The following is a 21,404-nucleotide window of genomic DNA, read 5'->3' on the forward strand; positions in this document are numbered from 1 at the left end:
ATCGCTACCGAGGAGTCTCAATGACGGGCATCGAGCGAAGGTGAAGAAGCACCATCATCGTTCTGCTTCGACACACGGTGCCGGGAGTTCCAGGGCATCGAGGGATTCGGCACCCGAGAAGCGTCGGTGCCGAGAGGATCACTCTTCCTCTATTGAGGAGGTGCCAATGTGTCAGTCTAGCAGCCTGGTATCTGCTCCCGAGCCTTGACAGATTCTGCCGCCGGCTCTTTTACCGACCCCGCAGCCTTGTCCGACGGAGGCTCTCGACGAGCGCATCAGGGCCCTGTTTCCAGAGCTGCTGGAGGGGTTGCTGCGCCAGTCTGCTTTGGTGTCGGGGGTGCTTGCGCCTTCCGTGCCGTCTGCTGCAGCGACATCTGGCCCTTCACCTGTGGTGAGGTCTCCGAACTTGGTGCCGCCTGCCACCTAGGTCGACTCTCCGACGTCGGTGGAGGAAGCTTCACCGGAGTCCAGGCGGGCATCAACTTCTCGGCACTGCCATCGAGGACGTCGTTCCTCGGGCGTTTGAAGGCAGCAGAAGTGTGTGATCAAAAATCCTTGCCAGGGGTTCGTTTGACACTTTTGATGTAGCATCCAGGATCACTGCCCAAGGTATAGTGATGCGCAGACTGTCATGGCTGCGTGTCTCTGACCTGGATCATTCAGTCCAGCAGCGGATGGAGGATGTTCCTTACCGGAGGGATGACCTTTTTGGTGAGAAAGTAGAGGATCTAGTTGACCAGATCAAGAAGCACAATGATGCTATGGATTCTCTCTCCCGCTGGGCGTCTTCTGCTACTACCTCCTCATCTAGGAGGTTTTTTGGAGGGAGGAGGGGTGCTCCCTATTCCTATGCTAGGCGTAAGTACACTTCTTGGCAGCCTGCCCAGGCTCAGTCCCAGCACGCTCGTTCTCGTCAACAGTGTGCGCCTAAAGCCACTGCAGCTCCCTAGCAAAAGCAAGGGACGGGCTTTTGACTGGCTCTAGTACAGCATAGCCTCAATAAATGTGTCCATACCGGATGACTTGCCGGTTGGAGGGAGGTTAATGTTTTTTCACCAAAGGTGGCCTCTTATAACTTCTGACCGGTGGGTTCTTCAAATTGTCTGGTTAGGATACACCCTCAGTCTGGAATCCATGCCTCCAAATTGCCTGCCGGGATCTCAATGTTACAACTCCCAGCACAGGCAGGTACTTGCAGAGGAACTCTCCGCCTTTCTACAGGCCCAAGCGGTCAAACCCGTTCCACCAGGGGAAGAAGGGCTGGGATTCTATTCCAGGTACTTCCTTGTGCAAAAGAAAACAGGAGGGATGTGTCCCATCTTAGACCTAAGGGCCCTTGAACAAATTTCTAGTCCGAGAAAAGTTCAGGATGGTTTCCTTGGGCACCCTTCTTCCCATGATTCAGAAGAACGATTGGCTATGCTCTTTGGATTTAAAGGATGCTTACACACACATCTCGATACTTCCAGCTCACAGGAAGTATCTTCGATTTCGGCTGGGAACACAGCACTTTCAGTACCTTGTACTGCCCTTTGGCCTGGCGTCTGCGCCCTGAGTGTTTACAAAGTGTCTAGCTGTAGTCGCAGCGTCACTACACAGACTGGGAGTGCATGTGTTTCCTTATCTGGACGATTGGCTGGTGAAGAGCACCTTGGAGAAAGGTGCTCTGGAGTCCATGCGAATGACTATTCAGGTGCTAGAACTACTGAGATTTGTAATAAATTACTCCAAGTCCCATCTCACTCCTGTCCGAAAATTGGAATTCATTGGAGCACTGCTGGACATGAAGACAACTCGGGCATATCTTCCCGAGACAGGGGCAGACAACCTTCTGTCCTTGGTGTCCACAGTTCGAGCATCTCAGCAGATCAGAGCTCGGCAAATGTTGAGACTTCTGGGCCATATGGCCTCCACAGTTCATGTAACTCCCATGGCATGTCTACATATGAGATCAGCTCAATGGACTCCAGCTTCCCAGAGGTATCAAGCTGCGGCGGATCTGAAAAATGTGGTCCATCTCTCCACCGATTTTCGAAATTGTCTTCAGTGGTGGACAATCCGATCCAATTTGACCATGGGACGACCATTCCAAATTCCTCAGCTACAGAAAGTGCTGACGACGGATGCATCCCTTTTAGGATGGGGGGAGCTCATGTAGATGGGCTTCACACTCGCGGAGTGGAGCCTGTTCCTTCCGGGAAACAGGTCTTCAGATCAACATGCTGGAATTACAAGTGATCTGGAACATTCTAAAGGCTTTCAGAGATCGGCTGTCCAACCAAATCATCTTGATTCAAACAGACAATCAGGTTGCAGTGTATTACACCAACAAGCAGGGGGGCACCAGATCTCACCCTCTGTGTCAGGAAGCTGTTCAGATGTGGCTTTGGGCATGCCGTCACAGCATTTTTTCTGCAAGATTCTTATCTGGCAGGTGTAAACAACAATATGGCTGACAGACTGAGCAGGGTAATGCAACCTCACGAGTGGCCACTGAATGTGGGTGTAGCCCGCATGATCTTTCGAGCGTGGGGCACCCCCTCGGTGAATCTTTTTGCCACTCAGATCAATCACAAGGTCCCTCAGTTCTGTTCCAGGCTTCAGGCCCATGACAGACTAGCGTCAAATGCCTTTCTCCTTCATTGGGGAACAGGCCTTCTGTATGCGTATCCTCCCGTACCTCTAGTAGGGAAGACTTTACTGAAAGTCAAGCAAGACTGCAGAACCATGATCCTGATTGCACCCTTCTGGCCGTGCCAGATTTGGTTCCCTCTTCTTCTGGAGTTGTTCTCTGAAGAACCATGGAGTGCTTTCCAACCCTCATCACCCAGAACGAGGGGTCGCTTCTACATCCCAACCTCCAATCTCTGGCTCTTTCAGCCTGGATGTTGAGAGCTTACAGTTCGCCTTTTTGGGTCTTTCAGAGGGTGTCTCCCGGGTCTTGCTTGCTTCCAGGAAATATTCCATGAAGAGGTGTGAATTTCCGGCCTTTTGGCCCCCACCTTAGATTATTAAATATCCACTATCCAATATATAGAGTGAGACAAGACCAAGGCTGCATATGCGAAAGGTAAACTGCTTTATTTACCAAGTACAAATCACACGATACAGTTTCTCATGGGAGACAAGGCTATTACACATGCGTGTTAGCTGCACAAGATCTCCAGTAAAATACTTCTGTACATTCACTTATATATGCTCATTAAGGAAGCAGATCATACATAGGTAATATGACAATAATCACATTTATTGGATATGGTAATATTGTGGTTAATACTTATTGGATATAGTATAATAATGTGGTTAATGCTTATTGGTTATGTGATGATAATTGGTTACATTTCTTGGAAGCCTGGTCATCTTCCCGAGGAACTACATGGTTCCGTCTTTCTCCTGAACATCTGCTAACTGTCACATTGCTAAACCTTGGTGGTCAGCTATTTTGCACCTCCACCCCTTCCTCATATTGCTTACACCAGTGTCTCAACAGATCATGAGTTCTTGTGTCACACTGGAGTTCAGCTCACAGTCATCCAGATTTGGGCCTTGTCAGTTTTCTTGTCATATTAGAGCCTAAACCAAAGTGGTTTGTTAGGCCTGGATAATACCCCAAATATACAGGTGTTACTGTTTCAAATGGAGGAGGTTTGCCGTCTGGTGTGACAGCAAGGCTCTAGATCCTCTTTCTTGTCCTACACAGACCCTGCTTGAATACCTTCTACACTTGTCAGAATCTGGTCTCAAGACCTACTCCGTAAGAGGTTCACCTCAGCGCAATTAGTGGTTATCATCGGCATGTAGAGGGTAAGCCTATCTCTGGACAGCCTTTAGTTCTCTTTATGAGAGGTTTGCTTTTGTCAAAGCCCCCTGTCAAACCTCCGCCAGTGTCATGGGATCTCAACGTCGTTCTCATCCAGCTGATGAAAGCTCCTTTTGAGCCATTGAATTCCTGCCATCTGAAGTACTTGACCTGGAAAGATAGAAAACAGAGAGTAGGGTTAAATGGTCATTCTCAATGGATAAGGGTAGCTAGTGGGGTTCCCCAGGGATATGTACTGGGACCGCTGCTTTTTAACATATTTATAAATGACCTAGAGATGGGAGTAACTAGTGAGGTAATTAAATTTGCTGATGACACAAAGTTATAAAAAAGTCATTAAATCGCGGGAGGATTGTGAAAAATTACAAGAGGACCTTACGAAACTGGGAGACTGGGCGTCTAAATGGCTGAGGTTGTTTAATGTGAGCAAGTGCAAAGTGATGCATATGGAAAGAGGAACCCGAATTATAGCTAGGTCATGCAAAGTTCCACGTTAGGAGTCACGGACCAAGAAAGGGATCTAGGTGTCGTCGTTGATGATAACGTTGAAACCTTCTGCTTAGTGTGCTGCTGCGGCTAAGAAAGCAAATAGAATGTTAGGTATTATTAGGAAAGGAGTGGAAAACAAAAATGAGGATGTTATAATGCCTTTGTATCGCTCCATGGTGCGACCGCACCTCGAATATTGTGTTCAATTCTGGTCGCCGTATCTCAAAAAAAGATATAGTGCAATTAGAAAAGGTGCAGAGAAGGGCGACGAAAATGATAAAGGGGATGGGACGACTTCCCTATGAGGAAAGGCTAAAGCGGCTAGGGCTCTTCAGCTTGGAGGAAAGGCGGCTGAGGGGAGATATGATAGAGGTCTATAAAATAATGAGTGGGATTGAACGGGTAGATGTGAAGCATCTGTTCAGGCTTTCCAAAAATACTAGGACTAGGGGGCATGCGATGAAGCTACAATGTAGTAAATTTAAAATGAATCTGAGAAAATTTTTCTTCACTCAACACGTAATTAAACTCTGAAATTCATTGCCAGAGAATGTGGTAAAGGCGGTTAGCTTAGCAGAGTTTAAAAAAAGGTTTGGACGGCTTCCTAAAGGAAAAGTCCATAGACCGTTATTAAATGGATTTGGGTAAAATCCACTATTTCTGGGATAAGCATTAGATTGCCATTACGGCATAATGTAAGCCCCATTGAGCCTGCAAATTGGTGGGATACAAATGCAACAAATAAATAAAATGTTTTGTACTTTTTTGGGATCTTGTCAGGTATTTGTGACCTGGATTGGCCACTGTTGGAAACAGGATGCGGTCTTGATGGACCTTTGGTCTTTCCCAGTATGGCAATACTTATGTACTTATGGAAGGTCATTTTCTTGGTACCTGTTACTTCAGCTCATAGGGTCAGTGAGCTTCAGGCCCTAGTGGTGGATGCACCTTATACAAAGTTTCATTACAACAGAGTAGTCCTCCGCACGCACCCTAAGTTCCTACCGAAGGTGGTTTCGGAGTTTCATCTGAACCAGTCAGTTGTCTTGCCAACATTTTTCCCCCGACCTCATGCCCACCCTGGCGAAAGCAGTTTGCACATCTTGGACTGCAAGAGAGCATTGACCTTTTACGTGGAGCAGACGAAGCCCTTCCGACAGTCCGCCCAGTTGTTTGTTTCCTTCGATCCCAACAGGAGGGGAGTCACCATCGGAAAACGCACAATCTCAAATTGGCTACAGATTGCATTTCCTTATGCCCAAGCTAGGCTGACTCTGGAGGGCCATGTTACGGCTCACAATGTTAGAGCCATTGCTGTGTCGGTGGCTCACTTAGTCAGCTTCCATTGAAGAGATTTGCAAGGCTGCAACGTGGTCATCAGTCCACATATTCACATCTCACTACTGCCTTCAGCAGCTTACCCGACGTGACAGTCGGTTTGGGCAGTCAGTGCTGCAGAATCTGTTTGGGGTTTAGAATCCAACTCCACCCACCTATGCCCATTTTTATTCTGTTCCCGGCTGCACTCTCAGCTAGCTGTATATAGTTTCAGGTTACTCTATGTTATGTCCTCGCCGTTGCGAGGCCCAATTGACCAGTGGTCATTGTTTTGAGTGAGCCTGGATGCTAGGGATACCCCACATGTGAGAACAAGCAGCCTGCTTGTCCTTGGAGAAAGCGAAGATACTTACCTGTGGCAGGTATTCTCCGAGGACAACAGGCTGATTATTCTCACAAACCCTCCCACCTCACCTTTGGAGTTGTCATTTGTTATGCTTTTTGATTTAACTGAGGAGACGCGCTTGCGCGCCGGGTGGGAAGTCAGTCCATGCATATGCGGTGCGTGCTCCACACGCACCAGAAGACTGGCAAAACTTTTATTTTTGCTTTTGCAAAATGCCGATTCCCGGGCTGACGCGGACGTTGACCCACATGTGAGAAAAATCAGACTGCTGTCCTCGGAAAATACCTGCTAAAGGCAAGTATCTTTGCTTTGCATAATTGTTAGATAATACATTCCACATTGCTCAAATGAATACATGATTAGGACAAGCAAAAATCCAACATCAAACAGTCAGTCACAGAGTTAGAAAAAATAACACAGGTAGCAGTAGTATGGTGATTGGTTTCATCTTCATTAAATATCTTGTCACTAGATGTAACAATTGCCTGTTATGGCTAAGTTACATTAGGGCTTGAACTTTCATCCAGACGAAACATTCATTAACATTAACAATGTAACTTGTATTCTTCTAATACCTCGCGGTTTAAAGCGGATTCCAGTGAGAGAGAATCTGAACATTTCCAGGAATAACAATAATCATCAAAATCTATATACTCAGTTGAAAAAACCTAAATAAAGTAATCCATAGTAACTATTAGATTGCATCCTTTTGTCTTTACCTCTTTTCACCCTGATGTGCCAGCAGTCTCTACCTTACGCCAGCTAAGTGATCAATTTATTGACATCTTTCAGGGCATGCAACATTTTGCGAATTCCATTTTAAAACACCATCAGCTATGCAGGAACCAGATCCTGGTACAAATTTCCTCTTTCAGTAGATCGTCTGTATTTAAGAAGCGCCTTTTGCTTCTTCATAGTCTTAAATCCAGAAATAGAGATCTTTCATTTTTCATAGAAGACCACCCACTCCTTCCTTCCTTTCTTCCCTGAATGAGGTGCTCTTACTTTTGATAGCACAGGAGGCGGATCATGATTCCATGTGGCCACTTGCCTGGTCCATGCTCCATCCTGTTCTCTCTATGAGCATACTCGAGCTCATAGACAGTAGCCCCTGGTTAAGCGGAAAGCAGTCATTAAACATACTCTGCACAAATGTCTAGGAGCATCTATTTATAGAGAGAACTAAAGATGTGAAGCTGGCCCCAGGAAATGGAGAATCCAATGAAGTAATACGCCAAACTTTATTGGAGGCTCCAACACAGACCGTATTTCGACTAACAGCCTGTGCCAGTGGATCTGCAAGCATCAAAAACTAAAACTTACTTTAAAAACACAAAGAAAAATTGCATGGCTAAGGAACACAGACAGATGTTTCTTTGAAACATTTTTACTGTAAGAATATCAAAATCAGAGAATGAAAAAAACTTAATAATGAAAATATGCATGCATAATAAAATATACTGAAATACATATGTAATAAAACATCAAAACCTTTGAAATCATATAGGAGCCCTTTTACTAAAACTTAGTTCACTCTATCAGACGTTTGCTTGTGCTAAGTGCCACGTAGCCCATAATTATAAAATAGGATGCTCCACATTTAGCACATCCTAAGCTTTAGTAAAAGAACACCATAATAAGAGGCAAAAACAGCATGTTCAGCATGTTATAGCAGTTCAAATCATCAAAGTTCCTCCACCATAGTAGTTTCAGAAATACTGATTATAAATTTTATCAAATAAGCAGATGTCAGACCAGAAATCAGTGTTCAACAAAAAGGATTATCCTTTGTTCCTTCTAGAAAGTACAGTGTACTTCAGATACATAGGTCAAATTTAGTAGAAAGTTACAGATTGTTTACTTTCTGTCTAAAACGAATGATAGATGTTCTGACTTTTCATTGGTAAGGGTCCTCTCATCTTGTCTTTCAATCAGTGTGTGTTAAGAAAAAGGCATATATCTGTTTAAGCTAGAATGGATCAAAGGATCCTGCCTTCATCATCGGCCAAAACCTTCTGATGTAACGTATTTTCCTGCTAGTGTAGCATGTCTCAGTTCTACTGTTCAATTAAATGAACAATTCTTTCAAATATACAGTATCGTAATTAGCACCATCACTTATCTTTCAAGTTGGTGCTTCTGGACCGCGTTGTTCAAATTAGTGCTGTGCTGCACTCTCCTCTGCTCATGTGCTGAGCCGACGGTGGCCAGCATTTTGCAAGGCTGCTTCAGGCTCTCGGTGTCACATGGGAGAATGGACAGCACGGCTTCCCAACGCTCTTACTGTCCATTAGCGTTGGGAAGCCGTGCTGTCCATTCTCCCATGTGACACCGAGACCCTGAAGCAGCTAAGAAAGCAAACAGAATGTTAGGTATTATTAGGAAAGGAAATGGAGAACAAAAATGAGGATGTTGTAATGCCTTTGTATTGCTCCATGATGTGACCGCACCTCAAATACTGTGTGCAATTCTGGTCACCGCATCTCAAAAAAGATATAGTGGAATTAGAAAAGGGTGACAAAAATGATAAAGGGGATGGGTCGACTTTCTTATGAGGAAAGGCTAAAGCAGCTAGGGCTCTTCAGCTTAGAGAAAAGACAGGTGAGAGGGAGATATGATAGAGGTTTGTAAAATGAGTGAAATGGAACGGGTAGACGTGAGTCATTTGTTTACTCTTTCCAAAAATACTAGGACTGGGGGGGGCACACAGTGAAACTACAAAATAGTAAATTTAAAACAAAATCAGAGAAAACATTTCTTCACTCAACATGTAATTAAAGTCTGGAATTTGTTGCCAGAGAATGTGGTAAAAGCAGTTAGCTTAGCAGGGTTTAAAAAAGGTTTGGATAATTTCCTAAAAGAAAAGTCCATAAGCCATTATTAAGACGGACGGGGAGAATCCACTGCTTATTTCTAGGATATAACAAAACCACTGACTGTGTTTAAACGAATTAACTATATAGAGAAGCTATATAGATTAACTATGTGAGGTAGTGTCTCATATTTCTGACACAGCTGTTCTCATTTCACTCGAAGGTGAATCACTTGCTCGTGTATATGATCTAATCATAGACTCGTCCCCCACCTCCTTGTAACCATATTTCGTTTCCACTATGAACTATGTTAAATAGTGTATATATCTTAGCCACTTTCGTTATTACTAGTTTATACACACAACATTTTTCTTATGCAGGTTGGTGAGCTCTTATACCCCGACAGGTCCCCGTTTCGTTTAACTTTGTCAAGGGGGAGTTATCACCAAATCGGATTTCTGCTTATAGCGTCTGTGTGTGCTCACTCTATTGAGGAAGGGACATTTCCAATGCATAAATTGTTTGGTTTTTATGAATTTCCATCATATCACAGTATTCAGACATCCAAGAATAGTACACATATATCCTTGTATCATTTATTGTGACTGCAGCTTGGTTTAATGCTATATACATTATGTATCCAAGCAATCTAATATATCTAGGCAAAACCATCAGGAAGGTCAGAACAAGGATGCTGAAGCATAAGTATGGCACTTACAATACTTTTGGGTCACAATGTCACATTTTTAAGGATTTGTCTTTTGTTTTCAAAGTTATTAATCCATCATGGAGGAGCGGTGACATTGATAAATTCAGCACAATTTTATTTTTGATTTTGATACCAAGGTACCTATGAGCCTAAATATAGATTCACATCACCTGATATTTATGTAAACATGGAAAATGCCACATACGTATAAGGTTTTGGGGGATTTTACATTTTTTTCTCTTGTTTTTCAAAGTTTTTGGTCGATTATGATTGTCATCATTTTTATGCAGCTAAACTAATTTTGAAGATTTTCTCTATAATAAAATATATTCCTCAGTAAAAAAAAATATTTCTTTGGTTAAAATGGATAATGTGGACTTGAGGCAATCCTTTTATCTCCAAGTTGGTTTCAAGGGCATAACTGTATTTTTTTGGGAGACAGTGAAACCTATATTACTGGTCTGCTTCTGTAACTGGTATTTTTTAATAACCCAAGATGTGCACATGCCTTTACCCTCGGCTTCCAGGTGTCCCTGGTACTATGGGAAGCTCTAATTGCCTGCCTCTTCTTTTCTTAATGAATGGGCTGCCAACTACAGGAGTCAGCGTTTCTTGTGGAATGCCAGGATGTGGTGCTTCGGTCCTTAACTATGTAGACAAGGTGGTGCCTATCGGGCTCCTCATGTTTTTCTATTTTACATAAGTACATAGTACATAAGTATTGCCATACTGGGACAGACCAAAGGTGCATCAAGGCAAGCATCCTGTTTCCAACAGTGGCCAATCCAGGTCACAAATACCTGGCAAGATCCCCAAAAAAGAACACATTTTATACTGCTTATCCCAGTGGATTTTCCCCAAGTCCAATTTAATAATGGTCTATGGACTTTTCCTTTAGGAAGCCGTCCAAACCTTTTTTTAAACTCTGCTAAGCTAACCGCCTTTACCACATTCTCTGGCAACGAATTCCAGAGTTTAATTACACGTTGAGTGAAGAAACATTTTCTCCGACTCGTTTTAAATTTACTACTTTGTAGCTTCATCGCATGCCTCCTAGTCCTAGTATTTTTGGAAAGCGTAAACAGACGCTTCACGTCTACCTGTTCAACTCCACTCATTATTTTATAGATCTCTGTCATATCTCTCCTCAGCCGCCTTTTCTCCAAGTTGAAAACAGCCCTAGCCGCTTTAGCCTTTCCTCATAGGGAAGTCGTTCCATCCCCTTTAGCATTTTCATCGCCCTTCTCTGCACCTTTTCTAATTCCACTGTATCTTTTTTTGAGATGTGGCAACCAGAATTGAACACAATATTCAAGATGCGGTCACACCATGGAGCGATACAAAGGCATTATAACATCCTCATTTTTGTTTTCCATTCCTTTCCTAATAATACCTAACATTCTATTTGCTTTCTTAGCTGCAGCACACTAAGCAGAAGGTTTCAACGTATCATTAACTACGACGCCTAGATCCCTTTCTTGGTCTGTGACTCCTAATGTGGAACCTTGTATTAAGAAGCTATAATTCGGGTTCCTCTTTCCCACATGCATCACTTTGCACTTGCTCACATTAAACTTCATCTGCCATTTAGACTCCCAGTCTCGTAAGGTCCTCCTATAATTTTTCACAATCCTCCCATGATTTAATGACTTTGAATAATTTTGTGTCATCAGCAAATTTAATGACCTCACTAGTTACTCCCATTTCTAGGTCATTTATAAATATGTTAAAAAAGCAGCAGTCCCAGCACAGACCTAACATTTACCCAGTCAATATCAGGATAATTGAAATCACCCATTATTATTGTGTTGTCCAGTTTGTTAGCCTCCCTAATTTCCGATAACATTTCTACATCCATCTGTTCATCCTGGCTAGGTGGATGGCAGTACAGTCCTATCGCTATCCTTTTCCCTTTTACACATGGAATTTCAATCCATATTGATTCCAAGATGTGTTTTGTTTCCTACAGAATTTTCAATCTGTTTAATTCAAGGCACTCCTTAACATACAATGCTACCCCTCTACCAATTTGATCCACCCTATCACTATGATATAATTTGTACCCCGGTATGACAGTGTCCCACTGGTTATCCTCCTTCCACCAGGTCCCAGAGATGCCTATTATATCTAATTTTTCATTTAGTGCAATATATTCTAACTACATAAGTTCATAAGTATTGCCATACTGGGAAAGACCAAAGGTCCATCAAGCCCAGCATCCTATTTCCTGTGGCTCCACTCTCCTGTGGTACAGGGTGATGGTTATGCACCACCCCCCTTTTCTGCTGGTTATCTGCTTTATGGAGCTAAAGTCTTGAAGGTTCCTATTGGCAGCACTTCTTCACCATGTTTACTTGCTAGTTTTTATACTTCAGCCCACTCTAGCTTATCTAGCCTCAGCACTAGTCTAGTTTTCAGGCAGGGCAAGTTTCTGCCCTCCTATGGACATGGTCAGTACTTCTACACATGGCCTTCTGTCTGGGAGACATTGGGTCTTGGATTTTGGCAAGACTGGTTTCTTTGTATGTATATAAGGCTTGCCTGTGTGTCAGTGTGTGTGTGTGTGGGGGGGGGGGGGGGGGGGGGTCTCCTGCATATCTGTCTATACATACGACTGGAGGCATAGTGGATTTTCCTTCACTCCGCTCAGTGCTGTCCCTTCTGTGATTTTATAGTATTCTACCATCTTGAGCTGCAGAACATTGCTCCTTCGCTGGGTGTTGAGCACAGCTCCTGAATGGATTGAAGGAGGAGGCGCCATCTCTGTATGTGGAGCGTAGTGCTATCTAAATATGGACCATGGCTCCAGTTTGCAGATAGTGCAGCTCTATTTTTGCATATTCAACAAGATTCATTTCTGCAGGTGCAGAATGGCTCCGTCTCTAAGCTAAGTCTACAGTTCCAGCTTTTCCACTCAAGCACACTTCCGTCTCTGGATATAGGCTGCAGCCCCATCTTTGCATGTAGAGCTCAGCTCCATCACTAAACCTAGGGCACAGCTCTATCTCGCAATATGGCACACAGCTCCATCTCTGTGTGTGTTCCATGACTCCATCTGTGGAGGTAAGCTGTGTCCCATCTATGAATGGGGAGCGTGCCCCATATATCCAGAAGGACATTGGCGCCATCTCGAAATATGGAGTACAGTCCCATCTCTGAATGTCCAAAGTAGCTCATTCTCTGAAGGTCAAGCACAGTCCTGCCTCTAACTGGGAATACTGCTCCATCTTTGGTTGTGGAGCTCAGCCCCATTTCTTATGGCAGAGCATGGCTCCATCTATCCATGTGAGGCACAGCTCCATCTGTTCATGTGGAGCACAGCTTCATTTTTGCATATCGACAGCAGTTCTTCTCAATGGGAATGCTGCTCTATTTCTGAACGTGCTTCACAGCTCAGTCTGAATATGGAGCACTGCCCCTTCTATGGTAACAGGGCACATCTCTGTCCCTGACAGTGAAGCACAATTCTGCCTATGATTGGGGAGCACTACTCCCCCTTTTGTTGGCAGTCTTGGCTCCATCTCTGGCTGTACAGCATGCCTGTCTTTGATTGGCAGGTTGTGGCTTCATTTCAGTTGGCAGGGCTATGGCTCCATACACAGTTGTTGGCGCTTTTTTGTGTTTGGCTGAGGAACATAGTTCCATCTCTGTCTGTGGCCCGGGGCTCTGTCTCTAACTGCTGAGAGGCACTCAGTCTGAGACTGCGAAGCAAGGTTCCATCTTTGACTGACTGTGCAGGACAGCTCCATCGTGGCCCCTTTCTGAATGAGGAACATCTCTGTTGTTGCCTGCAGGGTGCAATTCCTTATCTGATTACAGCATTCTTCTGTATTCTGGTTCCTGGAATTTCCAGATGTTCGGCAGCACCCTCCTTGACTGTTAGCAACATTGTCACACACAGAGCATTCTTGCTGCTCCTTCCTGACTGGAAGTTATTTCTTCAGCTAGGGTCTGAGATCCTTGTATTTTGCTAGTGATGGTGGTCAGTTCAGTTATAGCAGTAACTACTTAAGAAAAGACAATGACTGCCAAAAAAGAAGAACCAACTTTGCAAACACCAAAGGTCCAGGTCAGTGTTGGTGCAGTGAGCACCTCTGCCTTGTTTTGCTTTGTCTTGCTTCATAGGTTTTGTTCCTAGTTTGTATTCCTTGTTTGTTTGTATCTGGAATCCTATTCCATTGGCTCCTTTTCCTTCTTGTCTGCAGCCCTGATTTTGCCTAGGTGCCTGTGGGCACTTCTGAGCCCTGTCTGCTTTTGGCTTCCTTTTCTTCCTGTCTGAGAACCCTGAACCCCTTGTGCAGTTAGCACTTCTACTTTGCTTTTTGTCTGGGTGCCTGTGGGCACTGCTGTATCCTGGTTCCCTGTTTCCCTGGGCTTCTGCCCCACCCTGGTTAGTCAAGCTTGTCTTAAAGTCCTTCTCCCCTGTATAGTATCTGTATTTCCTCTGTTGGGGCTGGTTGGCTTCAGCTTCAGTACCTCTCCTGCTTGTGTCTGCCCTGCTTTCTTTCAGTTTCCTTCCAGTCCGGTCTATTTGGAAATCCTGATTCCTATCCTGAACCCTGTTTTGGCCAAGCTTGTTTAGTGTTCTCCTAGTATGAGTTTTCTGGTGTTCCTGCCTGCTAGTTCCAGTACCAGTTTTCCTCCAAGTCCTGCCGGTTGCCTGCACCCAGGGGCTCAACCCCTGGGGAATGGCGGCTAAGTGTAGGTGAAGTTTAGGTCCAGTCCCGTGTGTTCCGGTCTGGTGCATACCGGTCTGGTGTGTTCCAGTCCAGTGCGTACCAGTCCAGTGGGTTACAGTCCGTGTGTTCCGGCTCGCTTGTCTGCGTCTGCAGTCCTTTCCTTAGCCGGTGTGCTAGCCCAGTGTTGGTTGGTGGATTTTGCCTGCTGCTGCCGCTCCTCGTCAGCAGCCCAAGGGCTCACGATTGCTCCAGAGTCCGCACCCGCGTGCTCTGAACCTGAGCACCTGACAAGGAGGTCCCTTGTGTGTCCCTTAATGTGGGTGGTTTGTATTTGAGGCCATTTAAGATCCAATGACTGTAAGAATTCTTTACATCTGCGTGCATCAGTGGAATTGGGATCTTCTAAGTGAAGGTTTATGTCACCTAGTATTAATATGTTGGAGTTATTAACACAAGTGTTGGAGATGAAATCCGTGAAGATTGGTTGGCTTTCGTTCCAATTACCGGGAGGTCTATAGAATAGAATGCAATTCAGCTGATCGATCAGGGATTTGTTTTGGATTCTGATTGATGCGATTTCTAGTTGGGGTGATATGGACTCAGCGGTGGTTTCAGCAGTAAATTGTACTTTGTGTATTAGTGCAATTCCTCCGCCTCTCTTTTTTGATCTGGTCCAGTGGGTGATTTTATATCCTGGAGGACATAATTCAAGGATTATGGGGTCTTTTTGATTGTGGATCCAGGTTTCACTGAGGAAGATAAGCTCAAGGTTTTCTAAGTTAATCCAGTCTAATATTATTGTTGTTTTGTTGACCACGGATCTGGCGTTAATGTAGCCTACTTGGATATTTTGGTGTAGGGCTGTTAGGTTTGGTGTTGTACGGATTTTGTAAGTTGTCGTTCTTTGGGTGGTGTTTGTTTGTTGTGATCATTCGTGCTATTTTGTTGGTATTGACCATGTTTGGACAATTTCCTTTTAATTTGGTGGGTATCCGTTTGATGGAGTGTAGAGTCAGTCTTTGATCAGTCTTTGGTGGTTTTGTAAGATAGGTATAGTATTAAGTTCTGTGAGTGGGATGGATAGAGTTAGATGGAACAATGTGGGTGAATATATTGCTAGGAATATTTGGTTATATTCATAATGGTGTCAGTTAAGGATAATTGGTTACTCACAGTCAGATGCTCAGGTTGATGTCTAAGCACAGAATCCCGTAATTCTGGTCATCGTTATCTGGTTGGAGGCAAGTAGGTTTTGTGAGGGAGGGCGTTTGGTATGATTAGAACTGCTTGTTGGTGAGTTCTTTAAATCTGTTAGTGTTTTGCTGATTGGAGGTGGTATTCACAGAAAGAGGAGGAAAGTAGATTTAGTTGATCCTGCTACAGGCTCTTATGCCATGTTCCACTGAAGGAGGAAGAAATAATTAAGGTGATTCTCATTTGCTGTATCCGCAGAAGAGGGGAAAAGGTAACTTTGGTGAGTTTTTCATGAGGTATTTGGGTGCTTCCGTTTATTGTATTCCATAGAAGAAGGCGAGAAGTGACTTGGATGACCTCCTCTGGAGGTAAGTAGGGTGATTAGTGTAACATGGGGTTAGGGAAAGAAGAAAAAAACAAAGTTGTAAAATGGGGATTTACTTGTGCTAGCGAACATTCCGCTGGTCAGTAATGTAGCTTGGAATTTTGAGAAGGGTTTGGAATGGGAAGCTAAGGAGGGGTTTCCTGGGAGACGGGGCTGGTTGGCAGTTACAGAGAGGATCTGATAGCTGAACAGAGTGTGCGTGCTGTTCGGTGTGGGAGAAGCAGTGTGGGATTGAATGAAATTAAAAGTTTTTGAAGTGAGATTGGCTGGCAGTGACAGCATTGAGGTGAGATTGGAAGGGAGTAAATTAAGGTTTCACAATTTTTGGGAATTTTGTGTAATGTGGAGTGAATGGTGAAGGGAGAAAATGCTTAAGAGACAAGGTAACTATGGCAGGGGAATATTTAAAGTAACAGAAAACAGGAAGCTGTGAAAGCAGGTTGATTGGTTAGGAAAACGTTTGGAAAGTAAAGGAAAAAAAGGTGATAAGTTAAAATAGGGAGCTGTGCATGGAATGTTGAGAGTGTTGTGCATATGACTGAAGGGTTGTCAGTCACTCTCAGCTTAGGGGAACTAAAAGCGGAGGAGTGGCCTAGTGGTTAGGGTGGTGGACTTTGGTCCTGAGGAACTGAGTTCGATTCCCACTTCAGGCACAGGCAGCTCCTTGTGACTCTGGGCAAGTCACTTAACCCTCCATTGCCCCATGTAAGCCGCATTGAGCCTGCCATGAGTGGGAAAGCGCGGGGTACAAATGTAACAAAAATTAAAAAATAAATATAATAAAAAATATCAGTACAGGCCTGGAAAGAAAAGGGAATTTTGCTTAATTTTATTTTAATAGATTAATTTGGCCACAGTTTTTGTAATATTTCCCAGTAGCAGGGAAAGGTGTAAATCCTACCTATAGGAAAGATAGGGTTTTGCCTTCTTTAAGTTCTTTAAGCGTGAAGTTTAGGAAGAAGCTTCGACTGGATAAGACTGCCAGACTTACAGAAAGCAACAAGGGCCCCTCCTCAAGAAAGTCCACGCTGCCAACGAGTGGAGACCGGTATCAGCTAAGTGACTTTTGAGAACGCAGGGAAAACTTAAGTAGAGAAAGACATTTAGGAAAAGAAAAGGAAAAAACATACTTACCATGTTCCTTAGGAATAGTGAACAGAGTACCTGTGAAAACAATGAAAAGGGATACACAAAGAATCATTCTTAAAGGTTATTAAAAAAATAAATAATATATTTTATATCTATTTGAGGAATTGATTATTGCTAAAGGGAGATACTTATCTGAAAAGTGCTCTGTAAAGACGAAGGTGGTTTCTGTGAAAAGAATACAAGTAAAATAAGGTTGTTATTGGGAGACCAGGTTGAAAGGATACAAAGTTAATATTAAGGGGGAAGGGGAAATTCTGGTGTGCCGTTTAATTGATTTGTGCTCTTCCATAAGTAAAGAATGTTTTAATAAAATTGTTATATTGTTTCTGAAGATCTAATCCCTCCTTATTGCCACCAAGAAGTTAAAGGAAATCCTGAACTTAGTTTATTTTCCTCCTTGGTTTCTAGGTGAGCCAAGGACTGGTTAGTTTTTGTTTACTCCCTCCTCCTTCCTAAGAACTGAATTCTGGAAAGGTTGCCACAACTACCTACATCCGACCAACCGGAACCCGGGTCATCATACTCAGGCAGGAGGGGCGGAGTCACAGGCTGCTCCCATCGTTTTTCTCCTCTCCGTTGTTGAAGGAAGAAAGTAAGCTAACTGGACCTATTTAGGGGGGTGTTTAGGGTAGTTGGCTGCTCCTGTCGCTGTGCTCCTCTCCGCTGTAGCAACTTGCGATCCGTTCAAATCGGGCATACCAGCCCAGATTGCCGCGTTATTCCCGTCTCTCCGCTCTTCACCGCTGCTATAGACGTCTGAGTCGTGAGTGCCGTCGGGTTAGCTCAGGGATATCTCGGCGTCCATGCCCGTAGTGGGTCCTGCTTTGTCTCAGATGTCTCGCTGGCTTTTCTGCTGGTACTGTGGGCACCAGCGAGTCCGTCGGGTCAGGCGCAGGGCCTGATGACAACAGGGATCAATTTAGGACGGGGGATAAAAGGTTAGGAGCTTAGCAATTTTGTTCAGCACTAGACACCTAAATTTAGGCTCACAAATCTAGAGAAAGGAATAGCAGGTCTCAATTTAGCAGTATAGGTTTTAAGCTCATAAATTTAGGTGAATTTTCAGCAGAAAACTTAAGCTCCTAAGTTTAACTGAAATTGGAAAACAAATTTAGAAGCGAAGCTTGCTTTTCTTTTTTTTTGAGGGGGGGCATATTGGGTTCCTTGTTTCTAGTATTTCTTAGGTAATTACCCAAAATTTGCGAATATCAGTTGCAACTTTAGGCTGTAATGTCAGCTCTGAACTTTTCACTTATATCTGTGCTTCCCAAACTGTGCACTGTGGCACTCCAGGACTCCACAGCGAACTCACAGGGTGCTGCTTGGCACATTTTCCCCACCTCCTGCTGCTTCCTGGCGCTGCTGCAGCTGCTGCTTCTCTAGATGAGCAGCAGCGGCAAAACAAGCTGAGCCCACCGCGGGGCCAGACTTATTTGTACCTGCAGCTAACTCTCCCACCCTGTCAGATGTCACGTCCTGTTCCAGGTACAGCCGAGTGAATGAAGAGTTCTGCCTTGCAGTGGCTGTAGCTTGCTTTGTTGCTGCTGCTGGTCTAGATAAGCAGTAGCTGTAGGGGTGTGAATGTGGGTGGAGGGAGGAGGACAAAGAAGGCAGATGCTGAATTGGGAGAAACAGAGATAGGGCTTAGGCTGGATGGAAGAGGAGAAAGGAGGAGGGCAGAGGCTGAATGAAAGTGGGGGAGAGGAATGAGAGCAGAGGCTGGATGGAACAAGGAAGCGAAGGAGGGGCAAGAGGCTAATTGGAGGGGGAAAAGGAGGAGGGCAAGGGCTGGATGGAAAGGAGGAGGGCAAGGGCTGGATGGAAAGGGGGAAAGGAAGAGTGGCAGGGCTGGATGGAAAGGAGAAGAGGAGGAGGCAGGGACTGAATTGAAAGGGGGGAGAGGAGGAGGCAGGGGCTGAATGGAAAGGTAGGCGAATGGAAGTGGGGAGAAAAGGTCAGGCTAGATGGAAGGGGGAAGAGAAGGAGGCAGTGACTGGATGTGAAAGGGAAAAGAAGGAAGGCATGTTGTGGGGGAATGCCAGCGTCGGTGGCTGAAGCATGCCACTGATTTGCATGCTGTTCAGGCAGCGTGAAGCTTGGGCCTCAGGCAATGAACCTCTTCAGCTGATGGGGCTTGGGGATCCCACTAGCAATGGTAAGACTCAACACCAAAGGGGAGGAGACCTGAGAAGAAAAGTGTAGTCTAGGGGCGCCATGACCTGAGAAAGTTTGGGAACCACTGACTGACAATTTTCCTGTACATGGAGTATTTTCCTCTTAATCTACGATCACATATTTATTTCATTTCTCATTATACTTGTCTGAATATCAATTTATAGAGTATTAACATCATATCTAGTATCTTCCAGTATAGTTTGGCAGTTAAACCTGTTCTTTCTCCCATTCATAAAATGACTTTTTTTGTACTATCCTGTTTTCTGTGCTTTTGTAAAAAGGTCAAGCAGATGAAGCAACACTGTATAATATCTATTTTGTAATGTCAAATGCATCATAAAACACTTCCCATAGTACACATTTAGGCATAGGAGTGAGGTTCATTACTGTCATGGTAGGTGCAAAAATAACTCATTTGAAGACATTACCTCCTACACATTTAGTTTTAAGAAAATCTAAACCATGATGATTGGGCATGACACTCCATTATCAAAACCTATTACATTGAACAGGAATTTGATTTTCATTATTTTCTAGAGGAGCTGTATAAGGTGGATGAATCTCAAGTGGAATCTTTGATGATAGAAAACAAAAGGCTGAATGAGGAGATTGAAAAGCTGGAGAAAGAGAAAGAGAGTGAACCAGTAAGTGCAATGAATTTATTAAGGGAAGCCTACTATAACAGCAGAAAAAGACCATACAGTCTCTCTAATGTGACCGTCTAAACCAGGGATGGTCAATGATGGTCCTTAACCCAGTTGGGTTTTCAGGATTTCCCCAATGAATATGCATGAGATCCATTTGTATACAATGGAGGCAGTGCGTGCAAATAGATCTCATGCATGTCTGTTGGGGAAATCCTGAAAACCTGGCTGGGTTGTGGATCTTGACCAACATTGAGCACCCCCTCATCTACAGCAGTTGCTTGCTCTACAATCCTTGCCTCTCCCTCAGAGATCTTTTGTGCATGTCCCATGCTTTCTTGAATTCTGATACTTCATGTTTCCATTTGGAGGTTGTTCCATACATCCACCACCCTTTCTGTAAAAAAATTATTTCCTTAGATCATTCATTAGACTACCTCCTGTGACCCTTTTATTCCAGAGTTTCCTTTCCTTTGAAAGAATGTAAGAAACAGAAGATGTGCCATAAACATTCAGCCTAAAGATCCAAGCCCTACATCTAGTCTCTGACAATGGCCAGTCCAGATCACAGGTACCCGGGGAAGGGACAGAGTGAAACAACCACTTCAGCTGGCAAATATTTGGGAGGCAGCAGCAAGTACCACCAAAATGCCTCTGCCACAGCTGTCTCATAGCTGAAGAAGATGAAGGGGAGAGAGGACCAATAGGCAGTGGTGTGCTGGTAAATTTTTAACAGGCTCTGTCCCCGGTCCACCTCTGCACCACCCCGCAAGAATTTGCAGAGTTTGCTATACCTGGGGAGAGAGCCGGGGGAGGGGGCAATACATTCATTACTTTTTCCAAGAAAAAAAAAAATTAAATGCTCCCAGGTTCCAATCTAATTCTTGTTTAATGTGGGATAAAAAATGCCACAAATAAGTAAATAAATAGAAACTCTGAACGTTGAGCACCTGATTCTCATAACATGGCTGTTTTATAAACCCTTTACCAGGAGAAAAAAAAATCTCTGCACCAATATAACAGGGTTAGGGTGTCCCTATAACCAGCCCCTCCAAATGACACACTGATTATGATATATAACAAAACACTACTCTACCTATGAAAAGTTATTCCCTTATTACACTTCCTCTGTGTGTGTATGCACAAGCCGGCATGTTTGAAAATTCAACTTTTTTTTTTTTTTTTTTTTTTACAGTATCCTGTTCACGGTCCTCACTCCACCTCACCTCACCTATTCTAGACCTCCTCCTCACTCCCCTGATGAAAATTTATTCCGTTATACTTCATCTGTACACATCCGTATACACAAGCCAGCATGTTTGAAAATATTTTTTGAGAATCCTCCCTGTGGTTCCCACCCCACCTACTCCAGGCCTCCTTCCCGCTCCCCCCATCCCCCGAGCCGCAGTCCCAGCACGTACCTAAATGCAGGCAGCCACCCTGGTTGTCTAGTCTATTCTTCGTGGCCCGGGCAGGACAGATCCTCAGTCTTTCCTGCCGACGCTGACCCTCCGCTCATGCCGCATTATCTTTAAAATGGCTGCTGAGACTTACAAAGGCAGCCGCTGGAAGTCTCAGCAGCCATTTTTAAAGAGTGATGCGGCAGTAGAGGGTCGGCAGCGGGCAGGAAAGACTGGGGATCTTTCCTGCCTGGGCCCCAAAG

General features: G+C 44.2%; 1 protein-coding gene across 1 annotated transcript in view; it reads left to right on the forward strand.

The window, feature by feature from the left end:
• NDC80 (NDC80 kinetochore complex component) overlaps positions 1 to 21,404 on the forward strand; it is a 296,861-nt gene that overhangs the window by 152,578 nt on the left and 122,879 nt on the right. The window contains 1 exon segment of the mRNA XM_030203978.1: positions 19,635 to 19,741. Within this exon segment, the coding sequence (XP_030059838.1) occupies positions 19,635 to 19,741 (107 nt within the window).

This window comes from Microcaecilia unicolor, chromosome 5, assembly GCF_901765095.1.
Source record: "Microcaecilia unicolor chromosome 5, aMicUni1.1, whole genome shotgun sequence".
Taxonomy (NCBI): domain Eukaryota; kingdom Metazoa; phylum Chordata; class Amphibia; order Gymnophiona; family Siphonopidae; genus Microcaecilia; species Microcaecilia unicolor.